Raw genomic sequence first — 22,922 nt, forward strand, 5'->3', positions numbered from 1 at the left:
ATAAAATTTAATTCGCGCTTCAAATTAATAAAAATGTACTCGGACCGCATTCACGTTCAATGTTAATTCGTTTCGAGTCGCAATAAATTTGTTAATTTGAAAATAAAATTTAATTCGCGCTTCAAATTAATAAAAATGTACTCGGACCGCATTCACGTTCAATGTTAATTCGTTTCGAGTCGCAATAAATTTGTTAATTTGAAAATAAAATTTAATTCGCGCTTCAAATTAATAAAAATGTACTCGGACCGCATTCACGTTCAATGTTAATTCGTTTCGAGTCGCAATAAATTTGTTAATTTGAAAATAAAATTTAATTCGCGCTTCAAATTAATAAAAATGTACTCGGACCGCATTCACGTTCAATGTTAATTCGTTTCGAGTCGCAATAAATTTGTTAATTTGAAAATAAAATTTAATTCGCGCTTCAAATTAATAAAAATGTACTCGGACCGCATTCACGTTCAATGTTAATTCGTTTCGAGTCGCAATAAATTTGTTAATTTGAAAATAAAATTTAATTCGCGCTTCAAATTAATAAAAATGTACTCGGACCGCATTCACGTTCAATGTTAATTCGTTTCGAGTCGCAATAAATTTGTTAATTTGAAAATAAAATTTAATTCGCGCTTCAAATTAATAAAAATGTACTCGGACCGCATTCACGTTCAATGTTAATTCGTTTCGAGTCGCAATAAATTTGTTAATTTGAAAATAAAATTTAATTCGCGCTTCAAATTAATAAAAATGTACTCGGACCGCATTCACGTTCAATGTTAATTCGTTTCGAGTCGCAATAAATTTGTTAATTTGAAAATAAAATTTAATTCGCGCTTCAAATTAATAAAAATGTACTCGGACCGCATTCACGTTCAATGTTAATTCGTTTCGATTCGCAATAAATTTGTTAATTTGAAAATAAAATTTAATTCGCGCTTCAAATTAATAAAAATGTACTCGGACCGCATTCACGTTCAATGTTAATTCGTTTCGAGTCGCAATAAATTTGTTAATTTGAAAATAAAATTTAATTCGCGCTTCAAATTAATAAAAATGTACTCGGACCGTATTCACGTTCAATGTTAATTCGTTTCGAGTCGCAATAAATTTGTTAATTTGAAAATAAAATTTAATTCGCGCTTCAAATTAATAAAAATGTACTCGGACCGCATTCACGTTCAATGTTAATTCGTTTCGAGTCGCAATAAATTTGTTAATTTGAAAATAAAATTTAATTCGCGCTTCAAATTAATAAAAATGTACTCGGACCGCATTCACGTTCAATGTTAATTCGTTTCGAGTCGCAATAAATTTGTTAATTTGAAAATAAAATTTAATTCGCGCTTCAAATTAATAAAAATGTACTCGGACCGCATTCACGTTCAATGTTAATTCGTTTCGAGTCGCAATAAATTTGTTAATTTGAAAATAAAATTTAATTCGCGCTTCAAATTAATAAAAATGTACTCGGACCGCATTCACGTTCAATGTTAATTCGTTTCGAGTCGCAATAAATTTGTTAATTTGAAAATAAAATTTAATTCGCGCTTCAAATTAATAAAAATGTACTCGGACCGCATTCACGTTCAATGTTAATTCGTTTCGAGTCGCAATAAATTTGTTAATTTGAAAATAAAATTTAATTCGCGCTTCAAATTAATAAAAATGTACTCGGACCGCATTCACGTTCAATGTTAATTCGTTTCGAGTCGCAATAAATTTGTTAATTTGAAAATAAAATTTAATTCGCGCTTCAAATTAATAAAAATGTACTCGGACCGCATTCACGTTTCAATGTTAATTCGTTTCGATTCGCAATAAATTTGTTAATTTGAAATTAAAGTTTATTTCGCGACCCAATAATTTAATAAAAGTGTACTTGCGGAAAGTATCCAATATCCACATCACACTCAATCACACTGAACACACACACACACACACAATTAATTAATTCGCGTCGCGTTCGCGGTTTAATAATTTATTTATTAATTTGACGGTCAAAACGCACATCCGCACACCTCGAAAGCCGCCCGACTACTGCCCTAGTGGTGTAACAGCAGCGTCACCTGATTATCGCAGCTGACGTACTTGTGAAAAAGTGCACTTTGCGGCCGGTCGGTCGTGCACCGCTTACAGGGGCGGCCCAAAAATTATTCCCTCCGCAACTTTATTTAATTATTTTTAAGGGTAGAAAATTATATTTTTTTCAAACAACCCTCACAGACGACGACACACCGAGTGCAGCAAGAGTATTGAAAATAAAAAAAAATTTTGCTTTGGCCTGAAAGCCACATTTTCACCTCAAAGTTGGGGTTTCAATTAATTTTATAAGTGCCCTCGTACGTGAGGTTTGGAAAAATCAATAATTTAGTGACATTTGTGACGTATTTAGTGGAAATAAAGCGCGCCGACACTATACGAGGGCAAATTGAAATTCATGGGATGACATATACGAGGGTTGTTTGTTATATATTATACATAAAATTTCATAGCTGTGTGATAATTAATTCGTTAAGTTGTGAGTAGTAATATTTGTTACCTTTCAAGCTGTTTTATTATTATTAATTTTAATTTTCTTAATTAAAACACTTTATACGAGGGTGGATTAAAATTCATCAATATACGGTGGTTGTTTGTTGTATATTTTACATAAAACTTCATAGCTGTGTGATAATTAACTCGTCGAGTTGTGACTAGTAATATTTGTCACCTTTTAAGCTATTTTGAGTAAGTTTAAACCAAAAATTAAACAAATTTTGACATTTAAAGTTGACATTACTTTTATTACCAAATTTTCTGGAGATAAAAACATAATTTGTGGCAATCAAAATACGTTATTACTAGTTTTCGCACCATATTTTTACATCGCTAAGTTCAGTTTAAGAAAATGCGAATAGTTGATAATTTCTGAACAGAAATTATTTCTCATTTTTACGAAAAAAACATTTTTTTTCCATATTACCAATTTTTCAAAGACTATTTGTTGTTTAATAACAATTAAATGAAACAATACGTAATTTGAAAACTTACAAATTGTTTTCAAATTTGGTGCATACAAGAATACAGAAATCTGTAATAAGTTTTTCAGCTCATTTTGTTTGTTTTAAAATATCACCGATAGATAGCACTATATTAAAAAAAAAGGCATTTATTGTATTGTTGGTTGCCTACGTGGCGCGCTATAAATGTCAGTTCCTGTCATGTGCCATTTTGAGGTTAGACAGTTATAAATAAACAAATCGGAACTTTTCCTAGACAGTTTGTTTCATAGTGGAGTGTCATAAATAACCGCGCGATTAATATTCAAAAGCATGATTTGTAGAAATTTGAACTTCCAACGGCCAATGTTGTCATTCGTTTATTAAAGTGTGGTGCGAATATGGTGCCGAATTTGTTCTATTGTATAATTCCGGCCGTTTTGGCGCTAATTGGTATCAGAAAATTGCGTGAGCGCTCATGGGGCTATTGCAGAAATCGCGTCCCGTTAGATAACAAGGTGGTGGTCATAACGGGGGCCAACAGTGGCATTGGGTTTGAAGTGGCCAAAGAACTGGCCTCCAGAAATGCCATGGTAGTGCTGGCTTGCCGGAAATTGGATTCGGCAAAGGAAGCAATTGAAAGGATCGAACAAGAGCTCAAGAAAAAACTAAAAATGGTAACTGGTCTCGTGTTTGATTAATTACGTAATGACTTCGTTTTAACAGAGAGCAATGGAAGTTGACTTGGCTTCTTTGCTATCAATCAAGCAGTTTGCCTCAAACGTGCAAAAACTCTACCCAGAGGTGCACATCCTAGTCAATAACGCTGGTGTGGCGTATCCCAAAAATGAAAAACATCTCACTAAAGATGGTTTTGAGATTCACTTCGGAATCAATCATTTGGGGCACTTTTACTTAACTAACTTGCTGTTGGATAAGTTGAAAAAATCAACGCCTAGTCGCATCATAATTGTGACTTCTTCGTTACACGAGAAGGGCACGATTGATTTAAAAAATTTGGAAAGTGGTAAAAACTTGTATGCCAATTCCAAGCTGGCCAATGCGTATTTCTGCAAAGAACTCTCAAAGAGGGTTAAGGATACGGGGGTTAGTGTTTATGGGGTTTGTCCAGGTTGGGTCTATACAGCACTTTTCCGGCACTCCATTCGTTGGTACCACTACATCATGGTGGCCCCCATTGCCTACTTTTTCATGCGGAGTCCGAAACAAGTATGTTTAATAAAAACACAAATGGCTCACTTTCAATACGTCCAGTCTTTGGTGTAATTTGAGCAATTAGCCTTTATAAAGAAACATGATTGTTACTTTTGGTGAAAAAACTCTTGGATTTGAAAGAAGATAATTACTTACTTAAACGAACTTCTTTACGAATAATAAAAGCTTGGACGTATTGAAATTGTGATACAACTCACCTCAATAAATTTTCTTAAGGGAGCCCAGACCGTGATTTACTGCGCATCTGAGCCCGGACTTGAGCCGGAATCCGGGTCGTTGTTCCGCAACTGTAGTTTGTACAAATCCAAAGTAAATTTTGATGAGAATCTCGGCCTGCACCTGTGGAATGAATCTGAGCGTTTGATAAACCAAAAAATGAAATAGTCTTAATAATAAAGTGAGAATTAGTAACATATTGTTTTATTATTATTCTTATATATTTAAAATATCATTCACACAATTCTGTTTCAATACAAGCCATACTTTAACATATATACAAATATTACACTGACCATTTAAAACTATGTAATCAAGTTCTACTCGATTGCATATTTCACAACAAAGTGAATTTGTACGGGTAAAATGTTGTAATCAAAGTTGGTCGATTCCAACATTTTACAACTCCAACAATTCACGAGCAACCACCACTTTGAGAAACCGATTAACAATGCAATGTGTGATTTATTTTTGTAAAAATGAACAACACCCACCCTGAGCCCTTGGGTAAGTGGAGTCAATTTTACAAGGAGTTCTGGTGAGTGCTTGCAAACTGTTGCCAGTTTAAAATATATCTCTTTACACGATAGACAAATCGTTATAAACTTGTTAGCAATATTCGTAACGATTTGGTTATAAATTTCTTCCATAATATTGGGACCCTGGACACATTTAACGTTAAATATATTACACATTATTGAAAAAATTTGAAATTTTAATAAAAATTTAGGAGAATGAAAACGTTATTTATTAGGTATAATAATCGAAAACAAGCCTTCAACAAAACGATTGTTCAACGCTTGTTTCTCCCGTGTTAAAACACCGCTCCTTGGGCGGTATTGTAATCTATGATATAAAACATTAATTTCTTTAGTGATATTCGACAACGGATAGACATCTCACATCCTGTCGTCAGGTCGTGATTTGACTGCTTGTTAAATATTGTCATTACTATGATGCCTTTATTTACAACTATCGGCAGTACGTTCTAGTACCATTCATGTAAGTGGCGACCATTCAAGGGTACATAGATTGGCGTTAAGTTCGTTAACAATTTCTCTGAACCAATGAGATGGGAACATACACAAGGCCACAACATAATTTCGGGGATAAATGCAATGACGATTACAGGGCGCGTCTCTTAAAAGTGTATCACACTGTGTTGCTGTACGGTTGTAACAAACTTAGAAAATGCACCAAAATCTCCCCTTTTATCAACTTTGTGGAAATTGAAGATAGGTTGTGTTAACGAAAATTTTTGGTAAAAAATAATTAAAAAATCTTGTGAAAAGCTAATATATAACGTAAAAGGAGCCACAGAATTCACTGAAACAAACCGTTTTGCTCTAACACTTTCAGTTTTTGAGTTATGATTTTTTTTAAATGACCCGGCGCATCCACCATTTTTCAAGTTGCCATTTTTTTAAATAAGTTCTCGTGTACTAGTGTAGTAAAAAAGCTGGTACATTACGTAGAATGAGTAGCAAAATTCACTGGAGCAAACCGTTTTGCTGTATGACTTTTAGTTTTTAAGTTATAAATAAAAATAGCCCAGCGCATCCACCATTTTCAAGTTTAAACATATTCTTTTGAAGATCTCGAGTGAGATAGTTTTGTAAAAAAAAGCTGGTATATCAACGTAAAATGAGCCACAAAGTTCACTGGAATAAGCCGTTTTGCTCTACGACCTTTAGTTCTTGAGTTATGAATTTTTTTGTTGAATTAAAAGTGGCCAATATTTTTAAGCTCCTTTCTTTACCGATCTGATAAATTTAGATATCATGTGTTTGTGATTGTAATTTATTTACATAATTATTAAATCAGTGGTGTTATTTTGATTTTCTTTCCAAAAACAATTTTGGTGAACTTAAAGAAAGACAAATTTTTGGTGCTTGAACAATAGTACGTTATAGCCGGACTTCATTGTATTTTTTTTGAAGTTGGAATATGCTTTTAAGAGACTCGTGCTGTGTAAAGAATATCAGGTTAAAACGTTCAACAGAGAGTAATGAGGACAGTTAAAAAATGTATAAATGAACAGTCTTGTAACATTACATTAAGTGTGGAGACACTTTGTTCATTTCAGTGTTCACAACCCTTCTTGTTGAGCACTACTGTTTTTAAACATCACTCGTTACTTTACGATATCAATTTTAAAGCTATTGGTAAAACAAGATATACTCCTCCAAGCGAACAGAACCTTGATCGTCTAATACTATGAAATGCTTATATTAAATCACAGACGTTTTTAATCTATATAATATGAAATCTGGAGATTAAATAAATAAAAAAATTCCATATAAAAAATAAATTTGTGTGCTTAAAGAGCAAGTAAAACTAATATCGTAAAATATAATGTGTTTTGGATCACATGCTGTGTCTGCCCCCGCACATGCCGCATCTGATGCCGCACCAGTGGCAGATCTTCAGCGGAGGGTAGAGCCACAGACACGGCACGAGAATGGATAAGACCGTGAGACAAACCCAGCGCTTGGAGCAGTTCTCTTCGTTGGTGCACTCGCAGGGGTGTTGGGCGAAGTCGCCCTCAGCGTCCGCCGCACAATGATAACAAATGCACTGCGCACAACCGATGCAAGTGATCGTGTTTATCGATGATTTTATACAGTCCGGGGCGTATTCACAGGACCCTTTCGGGTTTTTGTCTTCAAAGTACAACTCGTGGCAATGTCTACAGCGGATTTGAGTCTTTGGCGGTTTTTTCGGTTTGGATTTCAGGGGGAGAGGGGGCTGCTGGGCCGACAGTTCCGGACTGCATTTTTTCAAACTCGAACCGGACTCGCGACGCCCGATCGACACCTTGTGCTGCTCCTCCACCACAGGGTAGATGTACTCGTGCACGGCGGTCAGTTGCACGTATGAATAGTTCTCCCCTGGGACAAACACTATTACAATTTTTGCAAACTTTACCTACGACAAACAATGAAAATTTTGCTGGAACCTCTCTTCTACTCGTACTCAAGTCTAGACTAACACTAATATTTTAATAGCCTGTTTAATTAAAATAAGTGGGGTGATAATTGATGAGATTTTAAGGTGTTTTTTTTTCTTAAATATCTGGATTTACATATTTAAAGTATTTTTTTAATCATCTGCTAAAGACCCCTTTTTGAATTCATTTTCAAACAACTTGTTCGATTAATTTCTTTCCCTAAAAAACATTTTGTGAAACATGTGAAAACATTTCTATTCGCAAACGCCTCGAATCGTTTGCATTCTACTTCAGATTTTTTCTTTTTTTCTGCCAAATTTGCTCTTTTTTATAGCCTGGAGATCTAGTATTTACGCCCTAGATAGCACAGTTGTTCCTAGTCTAAGCTTTAAGAGCAATGAAACGAAAAAATATAAATAAATAAATAACGGTCGACATATGACAAACAAAAAAATCAGAGGCAGATGGAGCATTTAATTCTCAATCATTTGAGTAAAAGATAAAGCCAATGTAAAAATTATTAAAACCTATATTATTTTTCCAAAACGCTGCCAAAATGGTTGAAAATACCAAAAAAGTATAATATAAAAGAATTATTTTTTCTTAAAAAAAGTGTTTCTCCGGCAGTAAACTGCCGAAGTAAAACAAATTTGTGGTTTGAGTTGCTTTTAAATTTGAGAGATATGATTTATATCGTGGATTCTTTTGTAGCAAAATTTTTTGTCTACAGTTTTTTTTTTAATTTTTAATATTGCTTTTGTTATTTACTTTATAATATTTATTATATTAAATATTTCCAGCCTATACTTTGTTGTAGTGAGTAATTAATTTTATTCTTCGACACTGTCAAAATTTGCGGTTTTTCTCCTGTGTAAGGAAGTTTTGACAACTGTTTGGCATTTCTCAGTACGAAACGTCAGATTATTTTTAACAAATTTAAAGCAATTTTAAGCTTTGCTGAGTCTATTTCGAAGAATAAAATGTTGTATTCAACTCGTTTTTGTGTAAATCGGTTCATTTATTTCGCCTCGTGGATGATAAACCACTCGTTTTCACTCGTGGTTTAAAAATCCACTCGTGAAATAAAGCGTCCGATTTACACTCAAACTCATTAAATAAATAACTATTATTAACTTGGAAACATTTAGACAAAATTCTCAGAATACTGAAGAGATCTTTTTCCTGTTTCTAATATAACTCAAAATTAATCCGTTTATTATTTTTTTTTTTTGAAATAAATGGATATGTTCAAGATTTAATTTTGATTCAGAAAGCGATTAATGTGCAATTAACAATTAGAAAAATACGAAAAATTTTAACACACATCATTTTTGAGAGTTTATTACAAGAAAAATAATTGATCTTACCTATTAATTAAGTGATAATAGAAAATTTTGAAAAAACTAGCGACGATTATTAGCATTACATCAATTATAAATAGAAGACAAATCAAATGTTAAAAACAAAGATGTATTAAATAAAACATCACTTACCTTGGGTGGACAGAAAAATTTCTGTTAACGTTGGTATGCTAATTTTACAGTGAATTATGTACTGTTTGAAAAAATCTGTAGAATGAGTTTAACTTAATGCATATTTGGAGCAAATTTCGTGTTTTCCAGTAAAATTTTCATTGCTACTTGTTTGGCAAAACCGTGTCTGTTTGCAATATTTTACCTTTGTCACCACCTTTGATCGGATCATAAGTGGGTTGCCGAGGTTCGAGAGGTTTGTCGCGTCCTATGTAGTTAACCCTTTGTAGATGTTCGGTACCTTTCGAGCTTGAATCACTGGAACTGCGGGAATCTTTGGGTTCATGTGGAAGATTCAGAGTCTAATGACCACAAATAAATTCCAGTTATTAAAGGATAACACGGAAATATGGAATATTTATACCATAAACACGTCGTCGTCCACATCTTTCGAATATTTTTGTAGCAGTGATGAAGGAGAGGTTTCGGCAAAACCTAAACGACAAAACAATCACGTTATGGAACAAAGTGCTGACTTAAAACAAAAACGAAATAATTGTCTCATTTTTTTAATTGTGGTATTAATCAATTTTATCGAAGTTATTGCTGATTAATTATCATCTGACACTAACAAAGTATTATTTCATTTCCGGCCACTTAATGAAACCTTTTCATTTATTCGGCCAAGTTATGGCGTCCAACATTTAACAACACTTAACTGTAATTATTTAATTACGTTTCGGCGAAGAATGACCCGTAAAGAGTGCAACGCAACCAAAAATTATGGTTAAATTAAGAAAGAAATTACGGACGCCAGCAATGCTACCTGCCACACATCATTTAACACTTAATTGTGTAACGTTCGGTTCTAAATAAAAAAATAAACGCGCCTGTATTTACAAATTTCTTTGAAAAAAACGTGAAAGTTTCGAAAGTTAAAATAACATCTGTACTGAAATATATTCGGTTTTAATAAATAAAACTACTAAGATTTTTACTTTATTATTTCACTCGTGCCTTTCCCATTGAAAAAATATTTTAAAAAATCGTAATCTTAGTGATCATCCGATTTTTATCTAAAGTGTTGATAATTTTTATTGCGCAATAATTTATTAATGGAAATTAAAAAAGCATTTTTCTATTGTTTGAAACAAATATTCTGGGGTATGGTAATGATGTGTAATAATAATAAAATAATTAAAAGACACAATTAGTTAAAAAAAATAATCGGCAATGTCCGAACCTAATGAGACATTTCTCTATGAAGATGATGCGTGAAGTTATGACACTCACCATGTAGGAATCCCGTAGTAAGGAAGCAATGAAAAAGATGCAAATAGAGCAGATAAGAAATATTACTTACATTCTATTTATTAAACTAGGATAGCGAACCTAAGTCAGTTCAGCTAGTTGTTTCAAATTGCAACGCATTTTCTTGTGGCAATTTGAGACAATTTCTTCATAGTGTCTCGCTTAGAGCAAGGAAGTCCGCTTACCGTCCAGCAGTTCCTCAACAGCGGTCCGAACTCCTTTGTCGAAAGCTCGAGCATCGGCAGCCGTCTGAAATGTGAGTCCAAATTTTTTGTCCCCTGTTTTCCAGTGATGAAAAGTTGGCATAACTTTGTTGTATTCAAAGTCTTTTTTGATGGTGCAACTTAATACAATCTACAATGAGAATAAGTTCGTTTTTTCCTTCATGTAGTTTTTTTTTTTGTAGTAGTTACCGATTGATCACTTATCCTTTTTCCATAAATCAGGTAATCATGTTTGGGTTTGCTGGCAGGATCGGGCCCAGGGGCGGTAGATGGGGAGGGCCGGGGCCTTTTTCGTACCGATACGTTACTGAGACCCCCACCTCCCAGCGGAACCCAGCCCCCTGAGCTATCATCCCTTGACATCACCTGTGCACGCACGCGCACCAAGTAATTGCCACTGGAAAAAAAAAATAAGTTGAGAATAAAATGACAGAATTGGTTTTTAGGGAGGCTTTGTTGGTTGTTAATGAAGAAAATTGTTTCGCGAAAAAACAAACAACAGACAACTTACAATGATTTTATTTGTACATAAAAAATTTGGAAATAAAAGTCTTTATCCATAGTTTTTTATTGTACTAAGTGGAAGAAAACTAAAACCAGTTTGAAATTTATACAGAAAAGGGCAACATCGCAACCAATTTTCTTCCCTAATTTATCTAAAGACATGCTACTAATACTCAGGTTAACAATGCGTGAGTCTGCTGAAAGTAGATTTTTATTAATTGTACTGTTTGCTATGAAAACCTTTATTTTTTCTTTATTCAAAGTGAATTTTTTTACAGTTAAAATTAATTAATTAATATTTAAATATTACCTTATATAAGAATTACAAAAAAAAGGTCGCCAGTCTAAGAAAAAAGCCCTTGTATAAAATGTATCCACTGCGTATCACACATTATTGTAATTGCAATCAAATTCTAATTTGCAATTAATTTGACTTTTCCCAAGTAAATGACAGCTTAATTCAAGTTAATTTAAGTAGCCATTAATTAATTCACAGGACCTGTTTATAGAAGCGTCATTAATTTATTTCGCAATTAAATGCGTGATTAACTGATCACGTGACCAAATTGCTTCAATTTGGTTGGTCCATTTGCACTGTTAACTTTTAACAGCGCAGTTAACTTACAATTTTTGCCTGTGGCATTCGGTCATAAATGTTGTCACATTTTTTTTAGAAATACTTGCACAAAATAAACACTCTTTGTTTCAAAATATAATTCGAAACTATAAAAAATATTTTTTTATTAATTAATTGATTAGAAATTGTAGAAAAAACAAAGTACTTTACAACAAATACTCATTTCTGTATAATTATTAGTTTTTGACACACACTAAAAGATTACTTTTAGTAGATTCACCCTGTATATTTTCCGCATAATCGGAGACACTTGTGGAAGCGCAGAGAATAATTTTAAATCTTCATTTAAAAGACAGAATAAATTTTAATTTTAATACTGTGATTATACTCAAGTTTTATTTAAAAAAGTGGCAAATGTATCATTAAATTTTTCTCGTTATAAATTATGTATTTGTTTTAAATAATTATCATACTTTTTATGATATCTTCGAAATGTAGAAACATGACAGAAATTTACTCTGAATTTTCCTTAGACAAGAAATTTTTTTAAAAGAACTGGTCCATTTTTGGAATAAGTATGCCCAAAATTTTCAGTTAAAAAATACAAGACGTTTTTAAATTTTTTAAAATATTTTATCCAAAATTCTTAAAAAATATTTAAACCTTGTTACAATATTTAATTGTTAATACTTTATCTTCATTCACAAAAACGGAGGGATAATAATAGGATAAGAAAAAAATCAAACTGAAATAAACAATTTAGGAATAATTTATTAAAGTAACTGTGTAGGTCCAATATATTTATTTTTTGAAATATTTGCCTATTAGTTAATTAAAACAAAATTTAATAGCAGGTAAACAGTGAAAAAACGAAAAAAGTCAAGACAGTTTTTTTTATTTTATTAATATTAATATTTTTATTAATAGTATTGTTTGATTAAAACTTGTTGAGCGCATGCAAAGGTGTTTGTTTAAACTTTCCCCAACTTGGGACATAATTCCAGCAACAACGAAAAACTTACAGGATTTTCATTTCGGGATCATTTAACTGTACACTACAGGACACCATGCATGCAGCTGAGGAGCACTTTTCCACCACGATTTTCCGACACATTCAAAAATACAGTCAATGACGATTTAACCAGCGCAGTATTGACGTCATACCTATTTTATCCCCCCCACAATTTTCCTTCTCCCCACCACATTCCCTTACATTCAGCACGTGTTTTCCAATATAGGTAAATGGGTGGAAAGTTCAATGGCCGTGTACGAAGGAAAATTCGCATCAACGGGACGACCTGCCCTTTGCTTTCAGTGAAATTTGACCAGAAATGGCATAAAAAAACAACGAACACACTTAACACGATATTAATGCATGAAAGTAGGCAATAAATAATAAAACAATGGACTCAAATTGGACTAATAACAGCTGTAAATGTACATTACAACCAAAATAATGCACTAGACCAATTAGCAAATAAACTCAAATGAATATGATAATTTGTTTCTCAATTAATTAAAAATTTGAATATAATGGTAGGAGTTACTAGCGATTTTCTCACGTCTATTCCAAAATTGTTTAATATTTTTGCGAGAGATTCAATGCAAATTTATTAGCCGTTCTAGAATAAAATTGTTCGTGTTTGTTTATTTTTACCTGAGATTGACGCAAAAAGTGTCCTCATTAGGACTGTGTTGCATCAATTAATTCCTGTTGTTATATTTGCTCTATAAATAAAAATTGACACACGGTTGAGTTGCAAGAAAACTCGATGGTTTCCATATTTAAAAAAACATTTACAACAAAATGTAAAATAAGACCAATTCACCAGTTTATGCCGAAAAAAGATGAGAAAAAACAAAACGACTCAAATTCACATTTACTCAGAATCACTGGTAATATAATAAACAACAATACTGCCTACTTTTATTAGTTACGAATATACAGTGAGTCTAGAGTTGCGCATAATATTCATATCACTCCTTTTATACTTTATTTTCTCTTTTAATGATTTTTTCCATTTATTTTTCAATTTTCAAAAAATTTACATCTTGTTAAAAGATGGTTTTATACGCAAAATGAGCCGCTGAATTCAATGGAACAAACCGCATTGCTCTACGACTTTTAGTTTTCGAGTTATGAATTTTTTTGTTAAATAAAATTTTCCACCATGACAAATGGCTACCCTAAATTTAGGCAAAAAATTTTAAATTTTTAATTCTTGTGAAAAATTGATATAACATGTAAAATGAGCCGTAGAATTCAATCGAACAAACCGCAATGCTCTACGACTTTTAGTTTTTTTTTTATGATTTTTTTTAGTGAAAAACTTTGATCGCCTCTCTAGCCGGAACCGTTGCGCGGAGCGGCTCCGGGTTTGGTCGAAAAAATAGATAAAATTAAGCGCTATCAGATGGTTTTTTGTTCGTTGCTCTAAGTCTTACAGTTTCCGAGAAAAACGCAAAAAAAGGTTTCCATTTTCACTTTTTTCAATTTTCAATCGCCAATTACGGCGAAACTGTTAAAGATATCGAAAAACGGAAAAATGGAGGATAACCGCAATAAAAAACTCTACAAAATGGCATAGGACTCAAGGCGATATCTCGCAAAAAATTTTTCAATTTTCAAACGCCGATTACGGCCAAACTAAAAGAGCTAGAAGAAAACGGTTTGTTCCATCGTAAAGAGCACATCAAAATCTATAAGATAGAATAGGTTTCATTTGATTTTGATACACTTTAAAAATTGACCGATTTTAAGGGGGGGGGTGTAACTTTTTTTTAATTTTTTTTATTTTCTGATTTACGGCTAAACTATTTTAAAAAGTGGAACTGTTATAATTCATACCAATGCAAAATGATCCGGGGAATCGATTGGCATCGAGAAAATTGCTAAGTTCCCAATAGTTTTTTAGTTATGAATTTTTTAAAATTTTACCAATTTTTGCATTTAGCAGCAATTTGCTCGAAAAGTATTAGTCGGAGAACAATAATCTTTTTTGAAACAAATAGATAATTTAAAGAGTTTTTCAACGATAATACACTTCATAGGGTTATCGCTAATAGTTCCGAAGCTATTGCTCGACAAATGTTCCGGGTACCCAAAATCGACAAAAACTGCGACGAAAATTGAAAAAATCAAACATCAAAAAATCGAACATTTGGACTTTTTGTGGACTTTTAACAACTTTAGTGGGTTGTTAAGACATGTAGAAGTCCATAAAAATTTGCTGGAGTTAGTTTAAAAAAAAATATTTTTTTTTACCTCTTTGAAGGTAAGTGTATTACTCAGGAAATTTGAGCAAAAAAATTGAAAATTTGAAATCTCGTGAAAAGTTGGTATAATACAGAAAATGAATTCAATTGAACAAACCTCATTTACGAATTTTAGTTTTTTTATGAATTTTTTTAGTGAAAAACTTTGATCGCCTCTGTAGCCGGAACCGTAGCCCGGAGCGGCTCCGGGTTTATCCTACACATATTTGAATCACCCTGTACATTGATGACAACTTTTTGAAAGTCGTTGTAGTTTGAAAGGAAATAAAAGCATATAAATAGCATCAGGTGTTATTTTAAAATAATGTAATAAAAAATCAATATGCCTCGATCCAATTCATAACTTTATCACCCTAGAGGTGCCACTGACGTAATAATAGCAAGCTCACTCGTCGAATATTGAATTACTCAGCTCAGTGATAGAAGAGCGTTTATTTAAAACTCACCTTTTCGGCAATAATTTCGCCGATGAACTTCAAAGATGACATTTGTGACGGGCGAATTGATTTAACGCGCTATCTACGTCATAAAAGGCTAACAACGTAACAAAGTCTTCGCACCCCAAATTATGCCAAAATGCAAACTGGGATTAAATCATAATCCGGGCACAAATACGTCAATTAAACGCTTCCCATCAAATCAATATTAATAATATCGAACCGATTTATCTGATACCCGTTTGTTTGTTGTGTTGGCTAAAATGTAGGTGAAACTGTGGGAAATAGGGGAAGTGATGACGTCGTTTCGGAAATTCGAAAGCGCGTTTCTGATTCGTGTGCAACCGAAAAGTGGTGGAAATATTTAAATCTGCTGACATGAATTTCTCTGACGTCACTGTTGGAAGCGGGCTAAACTGGGGCTGCTGTGTTTGACCCAGAAGAAGGTATGAATGGCCTAACGGCAGGGCGACAACCCTTGGAAACTGGGTCATCACCCTCCCGGAGACGCTATATTTAGCTCAGAAACTGGGGCAAATTTCATTCTTGTAATCCAAAATTCAATACTCCCCAGAAATTACAACATTCATTAATCACCCCATTTAGCCAACCACCAGAATTAATTACGCCATCAAAATAACAAACAACACCTAATTAATTTCCCTCTTATTAAATTCACCATCAGTGCAATTTTTACGTGTTTCTTGTAAGATTATATAAAAAAAATAATAACGGGGCCTAGAATTTTTGCAATTTTACGAAACCAGTTTGAATTATTTAAATAAAATAATTGGGTGATTCCCCGAAAACATCAATAAGCGTCCTTGCAGTCGGAAGTAGGCCACGTGTGAAAGCAAAGTGGGGCGAATGACGTCAGAGATGACAAGGAGAAGGCGTCCTCTGCTCCCGGATTGGCCGTCCGGGAGGAGGTTAAAGTCGGGGAGTAAAGCTGGGAGCTTTTGCAACGTGCTTGGCCCGGTGGTGGGGGTAGTAAACAGAGAGAATCAAGTAAGCATTGAAATCCATGTGACCTATTTTGAGCATGAATGGCTATTGCAAAGGGTATCAACCCCCGGGAAAACGCTCGAATTAGGTCGAACTTCCTTCCTGAACGGCTCTGGTCGACGTACAGATCGCTCGCTATTTTTAGACATGAAAATCCTGTCTGGGTGCCTTGTTTCAACCCCTAGCCAAAGCACGATGAATTTAGGAGCAGAGACCATGTTTTTTTCAATGAATCTGGGGAAATGAATAAAATTTTGGATGTTTGAGTGTCTTTGAAGGGTTTCAATGAGGTTGCGAATAAATTTCAACATTGCCAAGCCTTACAAAAACTGAGAAAAAGAATTGAGATGCAAATAAGTTAATACTGCAACTCATACAATGCAATATGATCGAAGACGTGGAAAAAGTTTATCTCCAAAACATCCACTATGCAAAATGTTAGAGATTGCATTGACAGTTGACGTAAATAAATTAATTATTAATAATTGCGTAATATTAACTTTGAAAACAACACTTTTTTACGTTCACAATGCGAATTTCATGACAAACCTTTGAGAAAAAAGACAACGCATTTGCATTTTTTAGGGTAAAAAATAGATCACAAAATTAGAACTTCTTCATAAAAAAGATTTTTGTGTTATACTGGACTCTAGAGATAAATTTTATGAGATTAAAACCCAACAATTAAATGTTTAAAACTATCAACAAATAATATAATTGGGCTGTGTCACCAGTCAGCCTCAGAAATCACGTTCTTTTTTTATATTACTAACATAGCTTTAGTTCTTTTGTAGACAAGTAATGTCATTTCAAATAAGTAATGAAAATAAAAACTATTTATACATTTTAATGTTATAAGTCGGTAAAAATAATTTAAAATAGTGGCGTAGCTGTTTCAATTTAAAGATTCATTTAACAAATAACAATAAATAAATAATAAATAAAACAAATGGATAAATAGTAAGTAATACAAAGAAAACAATATATGAACGTTAAATACTCAGAGGAAAATAGAACTGAAAGTAAAAATAAAACAAGAACCAAATATTTTTACAATAATTCTGGACGACAACAGCCATAGTCCATTTTTTTCAAAAAATAAATAATTTTCTATTAGAAACAATGCATAAAATCTTGCAAGCGGCATTAATTAGATGCAACAAAATTCACACTATTTATATAACACAGTGACCATTAGAGAGTGAGTTTATTTTTTTTATTTTTTTCAAATTTTTTCATCTGTAAAGACTATGCTAATTTTATTAGAAATTGTAAAAATCCTCTTTTTAATATGTATTCAATGAAACTGAAAGGCTTTTTGGACTTTGGTAGCATTTATTTGAATGTAACATTACCTTGTGTTGTTAGAAAAAAAAAAGTGAAGATGAAAGATTTAAATTATCAGAAGTTGTTTGATTCTAGTTAAGAAAAGCAGACATAAAAAAGTGTATTTTAAAACAAATATCACAGAATATTTTAAATGTGGCAAAAAGAAAACCAAGAAAACCTCTAAATTAATCACTCCTCCAACTTAAAAATGACACAAACCAATCAGGAAAGCAAAATATGATAACTTGATGATATACCTTAAGTGGATACCAGGGGAATGTCCGAATATCAGTACTATTACAGAAATCTTCCTTTAGTTGCTGAAGATTTTCGGGAAGACAATTAACCATCTTTCTCAATAAATATATTAATATGGTTTAAAAAATATTAGAATTCATTAGAATTTCAATTACAATTACAATTACACATTAATTATATAATAATTTCAATGTCTAGGTTTAGAACAATAAAGTAATAAGTTCTTTCAGTGCTTTTCATTAAATGGAACAAATATCTCTTTGTTCACCTGCTCCTATTAATGTAAAAAAATACAAAATTCAGTTCGACCATAACTACTAATCTACGTGCATTATTGAGAAAAAAACTCAATTTTTTTCAAACAAAAAATTATAAACACGTAAAACGAAAATCATCTTCCATTACAAATGAAAATGATGAGCAAAGCGAGAGTCAAACATTTAACCAATCAAGTGAGGTAAAGATGTACAAATCTTCGAGATTTTTGAAAAAAATTATTCATCATCGATCGCCTATTGTAACGATATTTTTACTTTTCCTAAGTAGTTCAAAGCAACAACTGTGCAAAATTCTGCAAACTATAAACACACAGTAGGAATGATTGTGGTTTCCCACTGTCAAGTATGATTTTGGCACATGATACTGAGTCATCGGTTTGGAGAATAGTTTCGACAAAAAATTACGTGGTTTAAAAAAAACTGTAGTGGTACCACACAGTGTAGTTTGCTTTCGAAGGAAGCATAATGCACGCCCTTATCCGGAAAAGGTGGTAACACAGTACTTAGAGGAAGCTCATTAAATGGCACTTCCTTGGCTTGTACTGCACATTTGCCACATCCTGTCACTTAAATTTTTGTGTGGGCTTCTTACAACAGTTCCGGTTTCCGAAATTTTTAGATGCAATGACTTTTTCATACTTGTTGTTACACAATTTTATCACAAGTCAAACAATTGAGCAAAATTCTCACTGTCCGGACCTAGTTTTCCTTTCATAAAAAGAGAAACATGATTCATGAATTCTCCCACGTGTTGGTAAATTGTTAAATTATGTACGTTTGTACAGTGTGTGCGAAAGCAAACACAGTTGACCATTTTTCCTGGAATAATAGAGATAACGTAATAACCGACGTTGAATTTTTAATTCAGCCAATTTAATGCGCTTAAATTAAATACCGCTTATTTACAAAATATCTTATCTAGTCGGACGGCCTACACCTGTGATAGTTGCACATCGGTTTTGGATTTGTCCAAGTCTATTTTCGCCTAATTAAAATTAAAAATGTGGTGGGCATGACTCAGAAAAACAAACTCTAGTTATTCCTCCAATAAATTATTAGAACTGTCATAACAACTAAGGTCACTTGTTTGTTAAGGCGAGTCATACAACTAACTACAACATTTAAAAATCAAGATACGAGAATGAGTGCGTATTTCAATTTCCCCTCACATGGTACAAGAGCCCAAATGAGTCAATGGGGAATTACCACCACACAGGTCACAGACCGTTAAAAAATTGGAAAAATCTGTTACAAATTCTATTTCTACACAAAAATCATCAAGAAAATTTAAGAATTAACAAATAAATGTGGAAGTAAATACAGTCGAACTTCGATAAGACGAATTTTTTTGGCAAACCCTGAATCAAAATTTGCCTTTCTAAAAGTCGAATTGTGCCTCCACCATTTATATTTTAAAAATAATGACTTTTTTGCATATTTTTTGTACTCGTAGAATAACATAAAAAAAATTTTGCAGCAAACTATGTATGTAATGTCAAATTACTTTCTTGTAGTAAAATATGTAGTTTTTTTATTCCAATACTTATTAAAACATTTTCTATTACTTTTGTAAATTTACATTTGCATCTTAAGTTTTTTTTATTTTAGTTATTTTTGATAATACGAATTTTCGATGATATTTTGCTGCCAACTGCCTATTCGAGTTATACTGAAGTTCAACTGTAATATAACCAATTTTTTTCTATCATTATGTGGAAATTATTTATTCACCGTGTAAGAGGAAAAATAAAATTTGCTCAAATAAGTTTCTTCGTAGAAAGATTCTAATTAAAATAGACAAGTTGCCAAAAATAAAATGACCAGAAAATGTAGTTGGTATAAAAATAATAAAAACGGTTTACTTGTATTTCGTTCAAAACTGCACAGATGTGTGATTATTATTAAAAAATATTACAATGTAAAATCAAAATTCTTTTTTTGGACAGTAGTTTTTTGAAATTTTATGCGAAAAACAATTCTCCATCCAGAGCAAGTCGCAGGTGAAATTGTTTTAGAAATGCACTGAAGTATGGATGCAAATGTGGTGACAAACATAGAAACCATAGAAAATTCTGTCCAGTGGTGAGGAATAACTTTTCAATAACACCTTCCACAGCTTTTTATTCTAACAAATGTTTGAAAGACGTAACTAATAAAATAAAATTAATCACAATAAAAATAGCTATTTGTATGTAAAAATTGTAGAAAAAACAGGATCTAAAGCATGCAGCACGATAATACGTGAGGTTCATAAAAACAGACATTTTTTGTAATTATTCCAAAGTCTAACCAATTGATTTTCCCATGTATTTAGTCTCTAAGTCTGATTTTGCAAAAGTAAAGATGCTATCATCAACATAAAGTGTATTTTCTTAGAAAGTCCTGTTGAATTAGGTCGGAATAATCGAAAGAATAAAATTTTACTAATACTTAATTCCTGTTTAAAGTAGGCTTTATTGCTTAACTTTGGTACAAATTAGTCAAACAATGTCGAAATTAGAAGTTTTTTCAACATTTTGACAAATTTTGGAAATTGTTGCAGCCTGCTTTTTTTTAGGATAAATTAACTAAAATACGAGTAAATACCAATCTCTTCCTTTTTCTCAAAAAGAACTATCCATTCAGAAACTACCGTAAAGAGTTGTTCTTTTTCAGAAAATCAAATAAAAAAATTCCAAAAGTAATTTAGCTCTCCAACCACAAACCAAATCATAATGGGTTAGAAAATCTAACAAAAAAATTTCATGTTGATGTAACATTTAAAACAAAGCAAAAGTTTTTAAATTAATAATTAGGTAATTATTATACAAATCCCGTTACTGTTTGTGCAAAAAATAAACGTTTTCTTTATTTAGTGAGGTAATCTATCAGCTTACAAAATAGTTTAAAGAGATAAGACAGCAAAAGTACTCGCATTTTACGAATATTATTTAGTTTATTGCTATAACGTTACCATAAATGTTGTTTATTAACAATAAAGTTTTAGCTGTGACAATCTGTAGATTTTGAAAATGTTCTTATGTTTATCATACAAATGAAGAAGGTATTTGTTCATATTTAAGATTGTTTCTTGTTATTGTTATTAGCAGAATTTGATAAACGAATTTTGTGAATTCAGTCTGGGAAAGATCTGCAGCTTATCGTTTGGTGAATGAATTCGGATTTTGAACCCAATGTTTATGGACTCATCAACTGGGGAATTCGCAGTAGAGAAATATTAGAAAATCCCGGGCAAGCAAGCAGGCTACTGTATGGTTAATGTTGGAGTGTTATCCAATTTAAAATATTAACTTTGCGGGTTTGGCGGCTCATTCAGTAATTAAAAGTAAATAAACACAGATAAGATAAGTGGCACTTACTATTTTGGTTCAGTGGTAGTATTTCATTCATCAAATTAAAAAGTAACATGAGTAGGAGAGAATGAGCACCTTTCCGCCCTTGGATAATTGTGCAGTTACGTATCTTGCGGTAAATGAGATAAAGTACGGATGCAAAACGGTTCCCTGATTATGAGAAAGTAATCATTTGGATGCTGGTTTTAAAAATAAGTCGGTTCGAGTGGGAAATAGTTTCGGTGGAGATTATGCAGGCTGTGGGCCCTCCGAGCGCAGCCTTTCATTCATTAGTTTTTGTAATAGACGTGTGGGTGTGGAAAACTATTACAAAAATAAATTGCGAAGTGAACGTACCCGATACAACGTATCCCAAGTAAACATTCATGAACAGTGCAAGTATGAATGGAACCATTGATTACTTTACAATGAATGATCATGTATAAGTTATGACATCAACAGATAAGGCAATGTGAATTGAATAAGCAGATTGAGAGAAATTGTGTGCTTGCACTCGTTTGGCCAGCAATTGACTCGGTTTCCTTCCAAATATGATCAGTAAGAAAATGATGGCCGACTTAACATCCCCATAGCCCATCCCCATAATTGAGGGTTAAATATTGTACTCACTCCTCAAATGACTCGGTCATGATTTGTCGTGTGAAATATCCTAACGTTGAAAGTCCATGTTTTGTTTGACAACCACATTTTTGCACAACATCAAATCCAACTAAACAACACGGGGACAATCCATTGAACTAAATTAACGTTTGTCAGTTAGTCTGACATCTAATCTACTGCGCGCATGAGCGAAAAAGTGCGCCGATTTGATCCACTACGAGTTCGAAAAAAGGCGCCAAGAGCAAAAGACCATTTACTCTTTTCAAAATAGTCCATTAGTTCATTGCTTAAAGAATTATCTTTACGTTTGTAAAAAAATACGCCTTTCTGATTACACAAATTTATTAAAAAAATAATATTTTGCATCAACAAAAAATATCAACAATAAAAAGCAACCAGTTATACACTTTTTCCAAAAATTTATCATGAAAAAAGTTCAGTGGTAAATTATAAGTTATAATTATAACCTTTGTCACTGTTTTAAAACTATAAATAGTAACTTAATATCTTCAACAATATTAAAAAAAAACAGTAAAATTTAATGATTTTAGTTAAATCTTAAGCTTCTAGGCATACAACAGTCTCACACTTTTTTTTAACATTTTTTTTAACTTGACTTTAAGGCAAAACTAAAGATAAAATAAGATAAAGATATATCTAAGCGAGACCATATCCTTGTTTTAAAAGATTTTCAAAGTCGCTCAAGCAAGGGATTTGCTTCATAAACCGGAGATCAAGTATTGCAAAGTTAATTTATAGTTAAACATTGCAGATAGAAATATGATGTCGCCAACTTTTTTTGTAGAAAAATTAATTTTCTACATCTCTGTTTTTTACACTTTTTTTGTATCCTCAACCGTAGTACAAACAATGCGTAAATTTTAAATTAAAATTTTTTTTTTTTGAAAATGTTGCACA

At 32.4% G+C, this 22,922-nt stretch overlaps 2 protein-coding genes across 8 annotated transcripts; one reads left to right on the forward strand and one right to left on the reverse strand.

Moving 5' to 3' along the window:
• The first annotated feature begins 3,159 nt into the window (after window positions 1-3,159).
• On the forward strand, window positions 3,160-4,627 carry LOC656311 (retinol dehydrogenase 11). Its single transcript, XM_008201854.3, has 4 exons — window positions 3,160-3,270; window positions 3,323-3,655; window positions 3,705-4,208; window positions 4,431-4,627. Exons 2-4 carry the CDS (start codon window positions 3,380-3,382, stop codon window positions 4,596-4,598), a joined length of 948 nt encoding a protein of 315 aa, XP_008200076.1. The 5' UTR covers window positions 3,160-3,270; window positions 3,323-3,379; the 3' UTR covers window positions 4,599-4,627.
• Window positions 4,619-22,188, reverse strand: Spred (Sprouty-related protein with EVH-1 domain). Of its 7 annotated transcripts, none has more exons than XM_064356995.1 (7): window positions 22,014-22,188; window positions 10,577-10,784; window positions 10,348-10,517; window positions 10,146-10,156; window positions 9,277-9,347; window positions 9,058-9,214; window positions 4,619-7,333 (listed from the first exon to the last, which is right to left on the reverse strand). In XM_064356995.1, the coding sequence occupies exons 1-7, from the start codon at window positions 22,031-22,033 to the stop codon at window positions 6,798-6,800; spliced, it is 1,173 nt and encodes a 390-aa protein (XP_064213065.1). In that variant the 5' UTR covers window positions 22,034-22,188; the 3' UTR covers window positions 4,619-6,797. The 7 variants fall into 7 exon arrangements, with proteins under 7 accessions (XP_064213065.1, XP_064212975.1, XP_064213007.1 ...); XM_064356905.1 differs by lacking the exon at window positions 22,014-22,188 and adding an exon at window positions 12,491-12,596; XM_064356937.1 differs by lacking the exon at window positions 22,014-22,188 and adding an exon at window positions 12,491-12,588 and having other exon boundaries at window positions 4,619-7,321.
• Window positions 22,189-22,922: the final 734 nt, after the last annotated feature.

Source organism: Tribolium castaneum, chromosome 1, assembly GCF_031307605.1.
Source record: "Tribolium castaneum strain GA2 chromosome 1, icTriCast1.1, whole genome shotgun sequence".
Taxonomy (NCBI): Eukaryota; Metazoa; Arthropoda; class Insecta; order Coleoptera; family Tenebrionidae; genus Tribolium; species Tribolium castaneum.